General features: G+C 33.7%; 1 protein-coding gene across 7 annotated transcripts in view; it reads left to right on the top strand.

Moving 5' to 3' along the window:
* LOC142323195 (Fanconi anemia group J protein-like) overlaps window positions 1-17,895 on the top strand; it is a 428,180-nt gene that overhangs the window by 163,132 nt on the left and 247,153 nt on the right. For 6 of the 7 annotated variants that reach the window (XM_075362514.1, XM_075362517.1, XM_075362518.1 and 3 more), the window contains exon 4: window positions 3,160-3,423. The exons of the other annotated variant lie outside the window; for it this stretch is intronic. In XM_075362514.1, coding sequence (XP_075218629.1) covers window positions 3,160-3,423 — 264 coding nt within the window. The remainder of the gene's footprint in view (window positions 1-3,159; window positions 3,424-17,895) is intronic. 7 annotated transcript variants of the gene reach the window in all.

The following is a 17,895-nucleotide window of genomic DNA, read 5'->3' as shown; positions in this document are numbered from 1 at the left end:
AGTATTTGACTGGGTGCGCCTACATATTTTAGAATATATGAAAAGTGAGCGGTAGGGCACGAAGCAGGTGGTGTGTGGCACCATGCTTAGTTCGCTCACGCAATCAGGTTAACTCTAGAAGCTAGTTAGGACACTGGTCGCTAAATTAATTCAAGACTCAGTAGCCGTTTGTGACACAGACATTCGATCTTATGGTGTAGGACGACGGAATGGGGTGGTGGCGGAAGAAATGCCATGCAAATCAATCTTCTTTTAAGTGTATTTTTCTAAATGCTTCTTTCTTTATCAATTTGCCGCAACACCTCTTCATTTGTCACTTTATCCACCCATCTGATTTTTAACATTCTCCTATAGCACCGCATTTCAAAAGATCTTTTCTCTTCAAATATTCCGACCGTCCAAGTTTCACTTCCATATAAAGCTACGCTGCAAACAGATACTTTCAAAAATGTTTTCTTGACGTTTAAATTAGTTTTGATGTGAAGAAATTATATTTCTGACTGAACGCTCGTTTCGCCTGTACTATTCGGCATTTTATATCGACATTTTATCTTTTTCATTAATATATTCTGTTTTTTTATTGAAATAGCTCAAAATGTCAACCAATTTTTAACGTAGATTTGTGCGTGAGAAATTGTAATTTATTTATTAGTTTTTTTGTACTACTATTTATTACATTTTATACCTCGTTTCATAATAACAGTAAAAAAAAAAAAATAAATAAGAAGAAAAATATAATTATATCGAGATTGACCTTTAGAATTTTATTTACTGTTCTTTACTCTGTTAATCTTTGAAAAAACGTTTTAACGTAATTCTTATTTTACGCTCTTATATAATGTGCCAAATATAATATCCTTAAAAATCTGTTAATAATTTTTCGTCTTCAGTTAATGTCCCTATTTCCCCCCACGATAATCAATGTTATTTTTAAAAAAAGCCACCTGTGATCCGTTTTCAGTAAACAAAGAAATACGGAAATTTTTTTAACAAGTTTAAATAATCGTCGTTATGCTTGGGATGGATAATTATGAGAACCGATTGATGGAGTATTTGAAAAAGCTTCTGTAAGAAAAAAAGAGAGAACGGGAGATAATAATTAGACTTTTTTTTTATATCGTTCTCATTTTTTTACTAAAGAAACTTATCGAATCGAAATCGCTAGTTATTTTTATAATTTCTGACTAAAAGTCAATGTTCCTCGAAAAAAAATGGCCAACAACTGTAAAATTTTTGTATCCAAGTCGTCGAAATTACCGTATTTATTCGAGTAGCCCCCGCTCCCGAATAAACCCTGCACCTTGATTTTCCGGACCGAAAATCTAAAAAAAAAAATCGAGTATATACCGGTGTTTTCAAGCGCAACAGATATGAATAAAAAATACGTAAATACGAAAATATTCAGAAAGTAAAGCATCTAATTTGTTCATTTAAATTACAATATTTATATTACATAAATAATTAATTACCGTAAGTACTTGTTTAGTTCAGAATCAGTAGCCCAGTAAAACGAAAAGACAGTATCATGTTGAAAAGGATCATTTCAATACGCTTTTTAATATGGGATTTTATTTTTAATTAATCACTGTCACTGTCACTGTCAATGTCTGTAGAAGAGTTACCGGTAGTCTCCACGTCGCTCTGCCAAAGGTTTTTGGCAGTCTTCACTACCATCAAGCTCATTAGATATTCCGCATTTTTTAAAACCTTTCCTTACTAATTTCATGGAATTAATCGACTTTATTCAATGATTTAGCGATTTAACAAGCATATGATTGACACATTTCTGTCGTGACAGCATAACTGCATTTCCTTTTTTCATAACAAAGTCGTACAGTTTTTTTTCTGTCTGTGTATTTTGGTTTTAAGCCACGAAAAACCCTTTTATTACCAGTGCCTTTCACCAGAAGTTGTTTCTTCTTACGCCAGTCTCGAATGCAGCTTTCATCTACGTCGAAGTTTCTTCCTGCCGCCCGATTTCTAATTTATTCAGCCTCTTCTATAACGCGCAGTTTTTCATTTACTATAAAAGATCGTAGACGCTGTCCTTTTGTACTCATTTTAATGGCGTAATTAAAATAAATCACCGTATTAAACTTTACAAGATAACTAAACAGATAAAATGCACATAACCGTCCACATATGCAAACAGTACAACGACTTTGGCGAATAGACAAGACGACGATGGGTAACCGATACTGTAACTGTAGTATCATTAGAACTGGATGCAGCCTATACAGAATGAATCGGTTTTATAGAAATACCGTAACTTCGTTCCTATCGTTAAGATGAACAGGATGTTAATAATTAAGGATGTAGTCTGTATAAGCGGCATCCGGTATTGATAAACGAAAGCCTAATGTAACTATATTTATGCGATTGAATTGAGGTACTTCTAAGAAACGTTTATTTTACATAAATTATCCTGGCTAAAGGCTATGTTTCAGTAAGCTCCGCACCCTTATTTTTTCTCTCCAATACCAAGAAAAACAGTGCGGTGGGTACTCGAATAAATACGGTAGTTGTTGAAACGGTGAGAAAAAAATTATTAGGTGGTTACTGATGTATTTTTCAGTAATTTCTTCAATTTTAACTCAACTATTTTTGTATATGGGGTGATGATCGTAATAATTTTTTTCAAGATTCGTTCTGCGGACAGGTGGATATCGCATAAAATAAATTTCGATCGTTTATGTTGATTTCGATTATATATGTTATTTAGCTTTTGTTTTTCAGCTTTTTTTTTCTTCATCGCTTAAAGGGTTATTAAAATTAAAGTAGCTTTGGCGCCTATTTTATATTCCGAACTGGAAATGAGAAGCAAGTTTTTTTTTCATTACTTTCTTAAAAGTTATACTTGACGGCGTAGCCGAGAAAGTCTCGCGATCCTCTGCCGACTTTGTTTATCTACTAGTGATGATTATTTAACAATCGAAATGCGATTTCTTTTAACGGTTCTTCAAGTTTTTCTCTTTTTTATTTATTTTTTGTACGTTTATATTTCAATAACTATTTATTTAGCGCATGTTTTTATTTGCATAATATTAATTGCGGTCGATTATTTTTTCTAAGAATATTTAAAAAAAAAAAAGAAATATTCCCTGTATTTACTTGTCTAGCTGTAGTGTGTTCATTGCCGTTTAATTTATTTTGTTGTAGATAAATTAAAGAAAACTATTGCCGATGAACGTAACGAGACTGTCGTTCGCTGTAATAGACCGAAGCTCGACGATGTCGCTCCACAAATTAATCGGATCGAGCGGAATTCTCCGCAACCTTGTAATTCCAATCTGATTATTGAAAAAAAAACTACAGGTAATAGAGATGATAGAAAAGGAGAAGATGAAATAGAAGAGAATAAAATAAAAATCAAAGAAGAAGAAAATGATGAAGAAAAAGGAAGCAAGTCACGACTTCCTTCCGGTAAGTGAAATACAATATTTTAACAGGAGTAACTATTGCAAATTTTTAAAACAATTCTTTAACTACATAAATGTGTGAATAGAGAGCGATCGATTGAATATTTTATTAAACTAAAAAATTTAATTTTTGTATAATATATTTCATTTTACAGGTTATTTGTTTCGTTTAAATTGTAATTTACATGAGAATAACGGTCGAAAGTCAAGAAATTAAATTCTCGATCGCAAGAATTAGGTTCTTTACTTGAAATTTTCTTTGTTATTAATAATAGATCCGTTCATATCTTTTCCTTTAACCGCATTAATCACTAACTGAAAATGAAAAAACAGCTCTTTTCGGAACTCCCTCGATAAAATGGTTTTTTTTCTTTTTTTTAAATCAAAGTTACTTTTCAAAACTTCTTTATTTACATTTTGAACTTTTCCTTTATATCGCATCGTCAAGAGCGCCAAATTTTGACGATTTAAAAGTTCAAACGGCTTAGAGCAGGCGTATTATTCCTCGATTTAACGTTTTAGAAAAAAAAGAGTACGTAAAGAAATTTTGCAACGTTATCATCGATATATAAATAGCTACATGTATACTAAGAATCTATAAACATAAATAAAATTACTTCAGAACGTGTAATAAAAACAATGAAAAATCAAAAATTAAACTAGAGAAAAAAAATATATAAAACACGCGAAAGGGAATCTACCTGAAAGGATCATTATCTTGCAAACGCTTTCGCATTTTACATTTTAATAAAAGAAATTGTAAACAATAGTTTTCTAAAGAGCTTGTTGTATTTTTTCATACGATGGACCTTATTGCTAATATGTTTATTTATAAAATACGAAAAAAAGCAATTCTTCTCGATAACATTGAGTGCGTTCGTTAAACGAACTCGAGAACCGTTAATATCGTTTATATAATAATGCGTTTAATTCTTTTATTATTTTTTATTGTAAAAAATGAAAGTATACTATCTTCAACTTTATACCGGGTGATCATTTGAAAAGTTACCACGTTTATTATTCAATAGCTATCAGTCCACCGTATTTGGGACTGGTAGCTGGTAGCAAAAACTATTTGGGGGTAGTACTTTATTTAAATTTCAGTCCAACAAAAATAACTATAAAATTACGTGATACTACTTAAACCGTTTGAAATAATCATAATCTGTGGATTAAAACTGTGAAAACTGTGGAATAAAAATGTGGTTTATAGGAAATTGATGTTTTTATTTGGAAGCAGCCATTTTGTTTCTATACATTCTAGAAGGTTGAAATTTCCACATAGTAATTTTCCAACCTTCGTTGATAGCTCTGTAAAGTTTCAATACAATCGGTGGTGGAATGGCGAGCGATACTAAATCGAAAGCGTATACCTCTTCGTGGGACAGACGGTATATGTGAGTGTATGTGTGCATAGAGAGATTTTTTTAATTTAAATATCTTATAACACGTATTTTTTAATCCTTTTATTTTGATTTCGTTTTTATCTATTAAAGGTATATATTCTACAAATTTTCACGAGAGATTTAATGAAAATATATTTTAAATCCCTGTACGTAAGGTTAAGTAATATTTTGTTAAGTTCATACGTACCTAATCGGCAGCTTCTTAATCGTACCTTAGTATATTTATATTTAGAATTTTTATATGTTTGAGGTAATTAATAAAACAAACCTGAATTTTCCAGTCGATTATTTTTTCAATCGTTACTCAATTTTAATGCGTTTGTGTTGTTTTTTTTTTAATATAAGATCACAATTACTTTTCGGTTATGTTATAATAGTAATAATAATAACATAAATAATTTAAATAAGAATATAGAAAAAAGAAAATTCTACTTTTGCGAGAACAATTTGCAATATCGGATCACAACCCAGAGTAATTCTTATTTTTTTATTCTTTTTTATTATTTATTTATTCAGTTTTTCTTATTATTTATTCCGTATTTCCTTATTCTTTCGAATAAAGAAAACGTATTTTACCTTCCTTTGTTTCACGATGTACAAACATATATCAAACGAGTGTCGGTGTTCGTTCCGTATCGGTATACGGTTTCTTCGCTCAGTCTCTACAGAAAAATATTCCTTTCTTTTTTATTCGGATTCGTTCTTTTTCCCCTTTCGAAAGAATCCGTAAAAATATCGCAATTGTTTCTTTCAAAAAGAAACGTTAACCGTATAGCCTAGAGATTCTTTTGAAGAGATGAACGAAGAAACGTTGAAGCCTCCGGGTACTCTTGGTGGTTCGCGCTGTGCGTCGGGTCAGGTAAGGGGAGATAGATAGTTCGAGGGAGGTTTGTTCTGTTGTTTGCTATTGTGTAACCGTTTATTGTGTGTGATATCTATATATTAAAAGAGCGCGCAGAAAAAGGGCATTTTTCACGTATCGGTGAACACATCTCTTCAAATCATGTCTATTAATGCTACTGTGTATTCGCAGTAGGCGGCTCGGTTGTTATTAAACAGATTACACCGAAACTTCCCTCCTCCCACTGCACAAATGTGGATCAAGATTATTTTACTGAATTGATCGTACGATAAAAACGGAACGAATATATACGCCTTGTTTCCAGGGTCAAACTGCAAACGGTTCTCGTATTAGACTATTTATTATATATCATAATGGATTATATTTTACAAGATTCTGATAAACATTTTCTATTTTACAAACTAATATATATACACGAGTATATTTCATTACATACAAACTCCTACATTAATAAATATTAAATCTGACTTAATAATTTCTGAAAATATATTATTTACAAAGTTTACGGTCATCTGCCCTAAGGCAGATATATCTTCACTGTATCTTGTCTCTCCAATTTCCTTTATCGCCCGCTAAAAAATTAGTAAAATCCTGGTAGTACGCGTTTCCCTTTAGATTGTTTATATTTTCCGCCGACTTTTTTCTAATTTTTTTCTACTGATATTTCACTATTTTTTTTTTGGCCCTCTTACGATACGACCCAGCCGGGTAGCGTCCCTGTTACAATCGCTCTGATTAAACTCTTACGGTATTCTCGTTTATTCTTCTAATTACACCTACATTTTTTCTCTTTATCTAATCTCCTCCGCGCCCAAATTTCAAATTGGCAGAAGATAAAAAAATAAGAGCCCAGAAAAAAGTTAAAAATTATAGCATACCTGTAAGGTAATCTAACAAGAAGCCAAACGTTCGGCGGAGAATAGAGAAGATGTAACAGATACGGATAGCGACCTCTCAGGGTGGATTTCATTACTATATAAAGAGACGACGTCTCTTTCGTTTATTCCCGCTAACCGTGAAAACTGCTGCACCAAGAAATTTTAACTGTAGCTTTCTTATGACCCCCGGAATATTTACCGCAGATCCAAACCTTGCCAATGTCACTTCTATTTTAATCATAAATTAAAAAAAAAAGTATAAATAAATAACGTAGAACTTTTTTGTAAGATTTAATATCGTTATATCGATCGTTGTCTATATCGATATCGGTTTTTTCAAACAGTTATTATACTATTTACTAAATTTAGTGTCATTGTATAAACTTAATCGGTATTACTATTGCAATATTTGTAAAATGAGACGTGTTTGATAATAGAATTAAAGGGAATAACGACTATACACATATTTTATAAAATATTGATGGCTTGAGGAATATTTAATTCGATACCGAAATCGATTTCTTCAGAAAATTATTATGTTCTATTAAATTTAAGGTCGATTTTCTCTTCATACATTGAAAATAAAAGTCGGTTCTCCGATTTCTGTTGTTATATAACCTTCAACCTCCCGATCTATGCGATGGTACCAGACAAGACTACAGATCAGAGCTATGCGTAAAAATACCATTGAAGGTAATAATTCTTACCAGGCCAGCGGCAGGAAAGACTGCGTTTATTCCTCGAATCCCCATTATCTCTACAGATTAACATTTCAATTTAAACGTCTACAGTTCCCCGTCAAAGTTTCTTTTGCTGTTACTATTAAAATATATAGTAAGGCCAAATCTTCAATCGCGTCGGAGTGGATCTTCGTTCAGAGTATTTCTTCCACGACCAATTATACGTATAAGCTCTCTTATTTTATTTACTGAAGATTTGTTGTTCAATCAAATTAATTTGTTTTGTGAATAGCAATAATTCTTGAGAGCAACAACCGAGACATAGTTACTAAAAAATCTATTTCCTATTTTTTATGTTCTGCATGCATATAGGGCTGAAGAAGCCGCGACGGGGGATGCTAGTATCATTACATTTATATGGTGTTATATTATGTTTATATAACTATGTACGTGCGTAAAATTAATTTAAGTCATACGTGAAAATATTTCGTATCGTACAATCATTCAAACGTATTCAAAACACCTACAGGAAAATAAAATCGCTTGTATATCAGTTGTCATATCAAAAAAAAAGTTAAATTGTTATATAAAACCTTTTTCCTTTCTGAAAAATTCGGATAAGGATTACACAGATTTCTTTTTCTAACATTACTGACAGCGTTGCTTAGCGGTCGAGTACAGTAATATATTGGCGCAAGTGAATGTCATCACGAGTGATGGGTAAATTTCCGTGATTTTTTTTTTAGGGGAATGCTCCCGGAAATTTTTGGAATTAATTATTTTTAATTGAATTTGTATTTTACATCCTCCCTTTTCCTTTAAAAATAGCTACGGGTAAATTATAGATACAAATGCACATTCTTACTGTTGTGTGCCCCTGCTGCTGAGTCCTAGAGGGTATATTTGTGCTAGCCTAAGCATAATGCGACCAGATTTATTACTCTAATCCTCATATTTAAGGTTAAAAACCGTACAAATCGCTTTAATATTTATAAACACCACAAAATTCACTCTAAACTATCGCTAATTTCTACGCCTTATTCTTCATCATCTTCCTCTCCGCTTCCTTCCTCTTCACTTTTTTGAGAAGTCGGCCGTTGCGATATGGTGGCTTTTGAAGTCACCTGAGAAACACGATCGGGCTCTTTCTGAAAATGATAATAATTGTAGCCTATAAATCTAATTTTCCCAGCCCTTTCCGTCGTTAGACGATTTCTTTTTTTTCTGGATAAAACAGAAACGACTGAAGCTCCTCTCAGTCGCCGCTGATATCGCTGGAGCGATATGCGAAAATGCGATCGATTACTTTACTTTAGTCAGTCCTCCATAGTAGTTCTGACCACCGTTCTACGGGTGCCGTGCTATCTATCGACCTTCGCGGGAAATCTATAGCCCAGATATTTTGTTTCTTGCTCCTGCATCCTACTAATTACGCCGTTACAGATTTCTCATTCGCGGGCATTTTTTAGGCTATTCGGTCGATGAACACCATTCCGTCAATTAACTCCTCGGCTGTGCAGTTTGACCCCTGTGAGGCTGGATTTAATTAATCGGGTGCACAAATGTCTTCATTCGTTCTTGAAAATCTTCACGTAGTCGTTTTGTTCCGCGCTTGAGAGGAAGCTGTTCGGTAAAAACCGATAAAATCTTTTTCTAATTTCTTTAAATACCACACACTTTGTAATTAAGTATTTATCGCCTTCCAGAACAAGAATCGCATCGCGAATCGGTTTTAACAATGAAATAAGTTTTTCTACGAGAACCAAAAAATACCTCGTCATCTAAAACATTAATTTTTAACCTCCTTATGGTGTTCAAATAGATCCTCGAATCTTTTTTCACAGACGGTTGCTGAAAACAGTTTTTTTGTATAAACTTTTTAGGCGATGTAAATTTGACAAACGATGAGTTTTACGAGGAAGCCTTAATGATATGCGGGTTTTGTTTATCTTTCGCAGTGGCACAACCTTTGGCTATTTTTATCGTTCTAGCGATATTAATTGCACATTTAATCAAAGCGGACGCTGTCGTGGTGAAAAGGATTCCCCGTTCAAAAGAACAACTGTGCGTTGTTCTCTTCAAAAGTTTTCTGTAGATTTCTGGCGTTACCTCCCATCAATGCCAAACATTTACGGGCTTCGTACTCGTCTAGGACATCTTAAATTTGAGAAACGAGGTAGTCGGAGTCGCGCCTGTTTTCTTTTGTATTCACAAAACTTAGCGAAGATAGGCTTTGGACGTACTGATGAGGAGATCGGGAAATTGAAAATACTTTCATTTCGAATTTTGCTGCAACCCGCACACTGAGGAATCGAATCGTCAGACGTGTCGATGACGTTACGAACATCAATCGTACGATTGTACTCCGTATCTAAGAGGGCAGTAGATAGATAGGGAATTCCTTGATGCTGGTGTCAATGAATACCTCAAATATTGAAAAACTCCTTCCGTAGCTCGTGCTCAAAACTCCCTAATAGTGTTCCGGTAACGTGCGCATATTCCATCATAACGATTGCTTTCACCAGAAATAAATAAATTTACATTTGTAAACCCACTACCCTAGAGCACGGTGCATTCACTACAAACTATATTAATTTAGGACCCCAAAAATCGTGCATTTTGTCAAAAATATTAGCTTCCTTCCCTATCTGTTACGTTGATTTACGAGAAGGCAAGAATACTTATGGATTTAGTATTAATCTGTCGACTTTCCCTTATCGAGACAAAATAACTAACGAATATCGGCGGATCTGCGTCGGGAGTGAATAGAGGATATGGGACACGTGCTCCTTGGCGTAAATGGAGTCGTACCGTCTTGTTACTCGTGTTCCTCGACGTCCACATCTTCCTCGCTGAATAGGTGATTGATTTTAAATTTTATTCGTTTTATGTCAAAATTGTTGTTTTTCATCGATCGGCATTTTAAAACATTTTATCAAACGAGTGGTTTTTTTTATGAAGCGTTCTTCTGGAGGTACACAGTACGTTAAAAGATAACAAAATAATTTAGCGTAAATATTGTCGAATAAGCATAAATTAATTGTATGTAGTGTTTGTAAATTTGTGTTTGTGTATGCCGACAACGCCATATAGCAGATAAGAAAAACGTATATATATAGTTTTAGTCTTGATAAAACAGTCAAATGTTACGCAGAGATAACCGATTATTAGCTATTATAATTCGATTAACTATTTTATCGTCCGTACTTTAATAAAGTAATGTTATTTTTTAAATATATCATTTAAACCGTATTCTTTAAGAATTAACCTTTACGGCAAACGACCGATTTACTTCGACGAAAGATTTAGGAACGCTCACTGAATCTGTACCTTGCCCTACATTTTTGGGTAAAATTAGATCGATAATAATGATATATGAAGTTCTTACTCGCATACATACACCTCCTTTTTGTTCTTTACTCTCGTTTTGTAGTGTTCCCGTACGGAGTATCTTTTTCTTCCCGTTTTTAAAGCGGGAGAAAATTTACACGAAAATTAATCGCACGAGAAGTTAAAGATCCAAGTTATCACGGTACGATGCACTGCTAACCGGCGAAGATTCTGACACAGCGTTTTTATGATGGTGCAGTTCCTTTTTGGGAGCGGCTCAATTTATTCACAAAAATTTATGAAATAATGAACTATTGAACCGGTGTGGATACGCGGTCATCGCGTCGATTACCAATACCGTTTATATAAGGGATCGGGGTCGATACCGGCAGGTACAGGCTTTGGACAATAAGATTTATTTACATGAATATTTTTCGTAACGGTACTTGGATCGGTTACTATTGCTCTATGAACGGCACAAGACAGTAATCCTATGCTATTTTCAAAATAAATGCACTTTCATTATTTATTGTCAATCGTTTGTCTATATGGGCTGCATTGTTAGGGCCGTATTTATATGCGGGTAGTAGGACCAAAGTATCATAAGCGAAAGACGTACCTAGGTATACGAGTTTACGTAGATTTATTGAAATGAACATCGATGCTCATGTAAGCTAAAAAAATCGCCTAAACAAAATCCCCAATTTTTTCTGAAAATTAATTTTTGGAAGAGTATTCGCAATAAACAAATCCCTTCTCGGGAATATTCTCGACACACATCTTAGAACATAAGGACTGAACTACGAGTAACAATTTTTTCGGCATACTGTGGATGAATAGACTATACAGTGTATGGATTCAATGTGTATGCTGTACATTGTTGGTATACATATATCTAGCGAAGATAGATCGTTCAATTAAGCGTATTAAACTGGAGCCGAAACATATTTTATTGTATAAATATATATATTAGAAAACGATATCATAATAGTAATAATACAATGAATTTTTATTAAATAACTTTCTAGGACAGATCGAGCTAAACATAAAAATATTTTTTCCAATGAGAAGTAAATATTTTTTTCATTGTTTCGTCGTCTTGCATTGTCACTTAGTACGCAGTACAATATTATTTAAAACTTCTTTCACACAGACTGATTGATGATTGAAATACAAAACCAAAAAAAAAATAAAAGATTCCCTTTTGTACCAAACAGCATTGTCATTTCTTGGAATTTAACTTGTAGATATCCAATAATACAACCCTTTATGAAAGAATAACAGTCAACCTTATATGAATACTACTATACGCCTTACGCCGTATAGTAATCGGAAGTAACTGAACGTTCCGTTAAGTTCGGTTGTGGATTAATTAGATTAAATTTCGTAATGTTAAGTTGTTAATCCGAATCTCCGAAATATCGATAGATTGATAACTAGTTTCTGAATAATAATTATTATTATTATCAGAACAATTCATTTCATCAGTGCCGGTTTAGTATTCGATGAGTCAGTGCTCGCCGCTCCCTAATTGTGTCTCGGCTTTTCGTACCGAGTCTGTTAAAAATTTTGGTGTAGTTATTACTCTATTAATATATGAATTCGTCAGTTCTGAAATAATTTGCATTAATTAAAAACTCCATATTCATTTTTTGTAGGATGAACGTTTTTTAACGGCATTCTGTTTTAAGTGTAAAGGTAATGTACAAAACGTAAAAGAAACTGTATAATGCAACGACTGTACAAAAGGTTTTCATAAATTCTCTTCTCCTATTTCCCAAATTCAAGATATTTCAATATTATTTACTAATATATTATAGGAAGCTATATATTTCTCTTTACATATCGTACATTCCATATTCTTAAATTTTGCACATTTTTTTCTAATTTACTATTATCCATGATAAGTTTATCAAGGTGAGCTTTAATGTCGTCTGTCTTTGTGTTGAGATTTTATAATTTCAAACTTAGTTCAGTAATTTTTTTTGAAAAAAAAAATGGAAGTAAGGTCGGTGCGTAGTGAAGATATCGTATCAACAATTCTGTTAAATTTATTTAAACCCGACCGTCTTATCCTTTTTTGTTACACAGTTGTCTCATTTTCATGCACCTCTTACTTGTCCAAGGTTGTGTGTAAGGTTTTCATCCTGCACGTACAAGATTAGAATCTAGGGTAAAATAAAAAAAAAACGCACATACACATTGAATCCATACACTGTATAGTCTATTGATCCACAGTATGCCGAAAAAATTGTTACTCGTAGTTCAGTCCTTATGTTCTAAGATGTGTGTCGAGGATATTCCCGAGAAGGGATTTGTTTATTGCGAATACTCTTCCAAAAATTAATTTTCAGAAAAATTGGGGATTTTGTTTAGGCGATTTTTTTTAGCTTACATGAGCATCGATGTTCATTTCAATAAATCTACGTAAACGCGTATACCTAGGTACGTCTTTCGCTTATGATACTTTGGTCCTACTACCCGCACATAAATACGGCCCTAACAATGTAGCCCATATAGACAAACGATTGAAAAAGAATTGACAATAAATAATGAAAGTGCATTTATTTTGAAAAGATAAGACGTTATTTATTTTACAAGACCGACGTAATACGTTTCGTAGTTTTAACAATCATTTTTTTTAAACTAATTATATAAACTATTATCATTTTTATCGTTTTAAGTAATTTTTAATTTATATATTTAATTAATTCTGATTACTTTTTTAATCTTTTTTTTTACTGCAACAGGGTGAGTAGACATTGCAGCAGCAATGTCCACTTTAACGTACAACGACTTCTACCCTTTTTCATTTGATGATAGTACAGAAGATTGCCAGTTAAGTAACTCGGAAAACCTTGGCGTGATTGAATCGGGAAAAGAGATTGTATTTGACAGAAGAACCCCCTCTCGCTCTCTCTCTCTCTCTCTCTCTCTCTATCTGTGTGTGTGTGTGTGTGTGTGTATTCTCTATTAGTCGTTAAGGGGGTTCATATCAGACGCCCCTAGGCTGCATGATGTCATCCGAATCGGCTACGACTAAAAGGGTGTGTGTGTGTGTGCGCGTGCGTTTAAGGAGAAGTCTATTGAAAGGGACGGGTGAGTGAAATCTAGTTATAAAGCAAGGGAACACAGAATACTGAGGGTAGGTGAATTAATTAAGAGAGTCTTTCTCTCGACCTGGAGACTTGTTTGGGTGCAGGGGTTAGCACCGCGTCGGCGGCATTTCATAAAAATGGCAGCTCGAAAATGGCGGCATCGCTACAACTCCTGCCCTTTATATTTCGAACCCCTTAAAGTACAGTGTCAGGCAAAACCAAATACGTGCCGATGTCGGGAAAGCGTACGTACTAATACTTCACTTTTTCAACCTCTCGGTTATTTAATGTTTCTCACCTTTCTTTATTAGCTATTCGATGAGACAAAATTAGAACTTCTTTTAAATCTCACAAGATTTTTCAAAAAAGAAAAAAATTATTTTATTCGTAATACGTTTGAGAAAAAGTGGAAAACTTAAAATATTAAAACTTTATCAAATATTTCCTTAAACGTTTGATTATTTTTTGTAGAATGCGTCAACTCATGAATTCGTTGTCGCGTATTTTTCGTTTGAACTATACAACACTAAATTAATAAAAACTATACGTGTATTACAGGAGGAATTCGGAAACCAGGCTCTGCCCATTACACGCTCGCACGAAACTAACTTTCTTTATCTTAATTTCCTGCGTCTCCCTCGTAAAATTACACCGAGAATGTACGGGTTCTAAAGGTTCCGGTATCCTAACAGAGTTAGACCCGCACTTAAATCACCGAAAACGAGGAAAAAATTAAGAATAAAGGTTAATGTTGTACGATGAGAAACGACAACTTTTCTCAATATATGAGCCGGAAGGAAATTGCAAGTAGTCCTGTAAGCCGCTAGCGCTTTTTTTGCCGTTAGTCTCTCGGAAGGTTGAGGAACTTTTAACTTAACGGGAATAAAACATCACCGATTAACATTTTTACATCGGTCGGTTTAAATATATGCTGCAATAGTGATTCATTTTTCTCCAGAAATCAAAGAAACATCTGCAGACAGGGTGCCTAAACAAACAAATCGGCCTATCCCTAGATAGACGAATGGAAGTATCAAAGTGAGTACCTGTTGTTAAATGAACTTGTTTCCTTTACACCTAAGTCCAGAGCACAGTAGGTAAAATGAATGTAGAAGATAAATAAAAAACAAAGTTTTTTTATTAATGTAAATACATAGTTCAATAATAACTTCGATTAGATCGTCATTTATTATAGTACACGGCACAATTATCTTGGTAACCATTCGGTTGGATATTTTTACCTTACTTTAAAAGTTTGGAGATCCCGTTGCTGAGAATTTGGGTATATATTACCGATCATTATTTATATACCGCTTATTTGGTTATTTTACGACGTAAAGGAGGTCATTAATTTGTCATTTTATACTAATTTTTCCAGTCTTTCTCACACCTGCGATGCTTGTAAAGCGTCTGAGGTTTAAGAAGTAGTAATCGGTTGTCTTCTCTAAGAGAATTGATATTCATGTACAGCCGTTCCATATAGAGAACAGTATGTAGGTATCGCTTGGCGGGCTGAATATCACTAGCATATCTGTGGACTTGACGTGGCAACAAACAACATACATTTATTAAAAAAAATTTTTTTTATAATCTGTAAGGTAAAGCTTAGAATAAAAAAGCATTCCGCGTCGGGCTTACTACGGAAAATTTTGAGCGATGGGGTTTTTTCCCCTGTTCTTCTGTGGTCGTAACGAGTTTTTGCTTATCGGAACGTCTTTATCCGATAATACAATCGGCCGCAGAATACAGCTCGTAGCTGAGGGCGGTGATGATAATTTTGCTCGGACGATTTACTATGTACGGTTTATAGATGGCGATAACACTGTAAAAGAAGTTATCTTCTGTTAAGGTATCGCTGCTACCGCAGAGGAGAAGACTTCTTCCAGATCCTTGATAATCTTTTATCCGAAAACGGTTTGAAGCGAGCTAATCGTGTCGGTGACTGTTACGGAGGATCGCAGGTCTTTATTCGAAGAAAGCCCCTGAAGCGCTGTGGACCCGCTGCGTTATGCACAGGGAAACGCTCGCGTCAAGATATCTGTGACCTAAATCGAACCGGAAATATGAACTCTTAATATGAATATAAAACCTCAGCCGTTGAAGGCGAAATTTTTCAAATACTACGTTAGGATGGGATCCGAACGTACGTCTTTTTTGCATTACAGCATTTCGCAATGATTTTGTTACGGTATGCATCATCCCGTTTGTTTGGATTGCGGAAAAAAATTTATTTTTTTAAAAAAGAAATGAGGAACATAAGTATACCGAACGTTTTGCGGATGAAGATTTCTTGGTAAAACTAGCTTAATTCATTTATAATAGCTTAATATAATTATTAATAGCTTATGACATTTTTGAAATCTTGAATACTCTTAATCTCTCCCGACATCTTTTAAAATCAGTTGAGAAAGTTTTAGGTTTAAAAAAATAATAAATTTACGGAAACGAAAAACGAATGAAGTCGGAAATAAGAAACTTTTCTCTTGTTGCAACAGTTTTTGACCTCCAGTGGAGTCGATTTCTATCTAGGTATAAATTACATTTTTGAAGAACACTTATTCCAGCTTATCGCTTGCTTTGAGAGATGATATCGATAAATTTGCATGGATTCAAGGTCCGTTTGGTGTCACTACTCCGTTTTAATTTAATACTGTACAAGAAGAAAATCTGATGGAGTTGCCTTGACGGTAAACCGGATACAAAGTTTAACAGCGTTAAATTAACTGAATTTTGGATGTCAGTAAAAATGAATATCCACTCCTAATTGTTAATACCTAATACCCCTTGCAAAAAATGATCGGCTATGTCACAAAGTATACTTTTGTTAGAATTTAACGTAGGGTGGCTTGGGAAATTATTGATTCAGCAAGGACGCCGAGAATCGAATAAATTTGGGAACCACTATTAGAGATTATAATTTTCCCGATGAACCTATTTATCTATACTCATTTTTTCTTCTCTATTAATAAATAACGTGATTTGTAATATACGTATTTTCATTTTCTGCAAATTTTTTATTTAATTTTTTTTAAATTTGTTTACTTTTTTAAATTAATAAGTGTTTTTTTTAATACTTTTTATATGTGTGTACAACCGGAAACCTTCAAATACGTACACAAATATCCGAACAAAGCCGTAAGTAATCCGTTTAGAACCGCAATTAGAACACGTAAAGGTATAAATGAAGTTTTTACAGTTTAAGAAGCGTTTACATTACGTATACATGAAGATTTGATGACTGTGTCTTTTTACATCGTGCAAGTAGCACAATTAATTTCTTCGATTGTCAGGATCAAGAAATGATTTTTGTACTGTTATTTGTACAATTAGTTGATTGTACAATAGTAATTCTTGATATCAGCTGTTCGACTGCGTGAAAAATTGTTTTATTACAGTAACAGACACACCAAATTTCTTATTTAGAAATAACTCCTGACTAATTACTAATTCTTGAAAATAATCGATAACTTAGAAACCGTTGATCGAAAACCCTCCCAAATTTGGCGAGGACAAACTAATCGATTAGTTAGAGCGTACTTTATACTTGTCTTTCGTTTTATATAGGTGAAAATACAGTTAAAAGAGTAAAAATAATTTTAAAAATCATAAAAATCTATCTTTTTTCAGTTTTTCCGTGAAAAATGTTTGTAATGAAATGAAATTTTTTAGGTTAACAAGAAATTTATAAGGGAATAATGAAAAATTATTTTACGGGATTATGAAGGAAGTTTAGCGATAAAAAAAAACTCATCAGAACGCGTGTAGTGAATATAAACAATTTAAATAAATGAATATCGTACTGTTTTTAGTCGCATATCGCCTTCATAGCGAGTAGACTTTACATAAGTATTTTTATATTTGATGTATTGCAGTAGGTACGAACTAACCCATTATCGATGCGCTGCTACTTGCTGTAACTATTGTATGTATCTACCTAATTGAAATCGGATAACAGTCTAGAGGGAAGCTCTGTCGTTCTAAAACAACCGAAACACATACAACATACACACACGCGCATATATATATATATATGTGTGTGTGTGTGTGTGTGTGTGTACATTCAGATGATGGAACAGTAGTCGTGTAACGTAATGCAATGCATTAGTATACCCGTCCTGTATTCTAGTCTTTTCTAATATTCATGAGCTGTAATGGATACATCTACTCTACCACAGTCGCTTAACTGTACCCAATAAGTCGCGGGGGTTTCGATGCGCGCGTC

This window comes from Lycorma delicatula, chromosome 4 (assembly GCF_047948215.1).
Source record: "Lycorma delicatula isolate Av1 chromosome 4, ASM4794821v1, whole genome shotgun sequence".
Lineage (NCBI taxonomy): Eukaryota > Metazoa > Arthropoda > Insecta > Hemiptera > Fulgoridae > Lycorma > Lycorma delicatula.
This window is presented reverse-complemented; position numbering and strand designations above follow the sequence as displayed.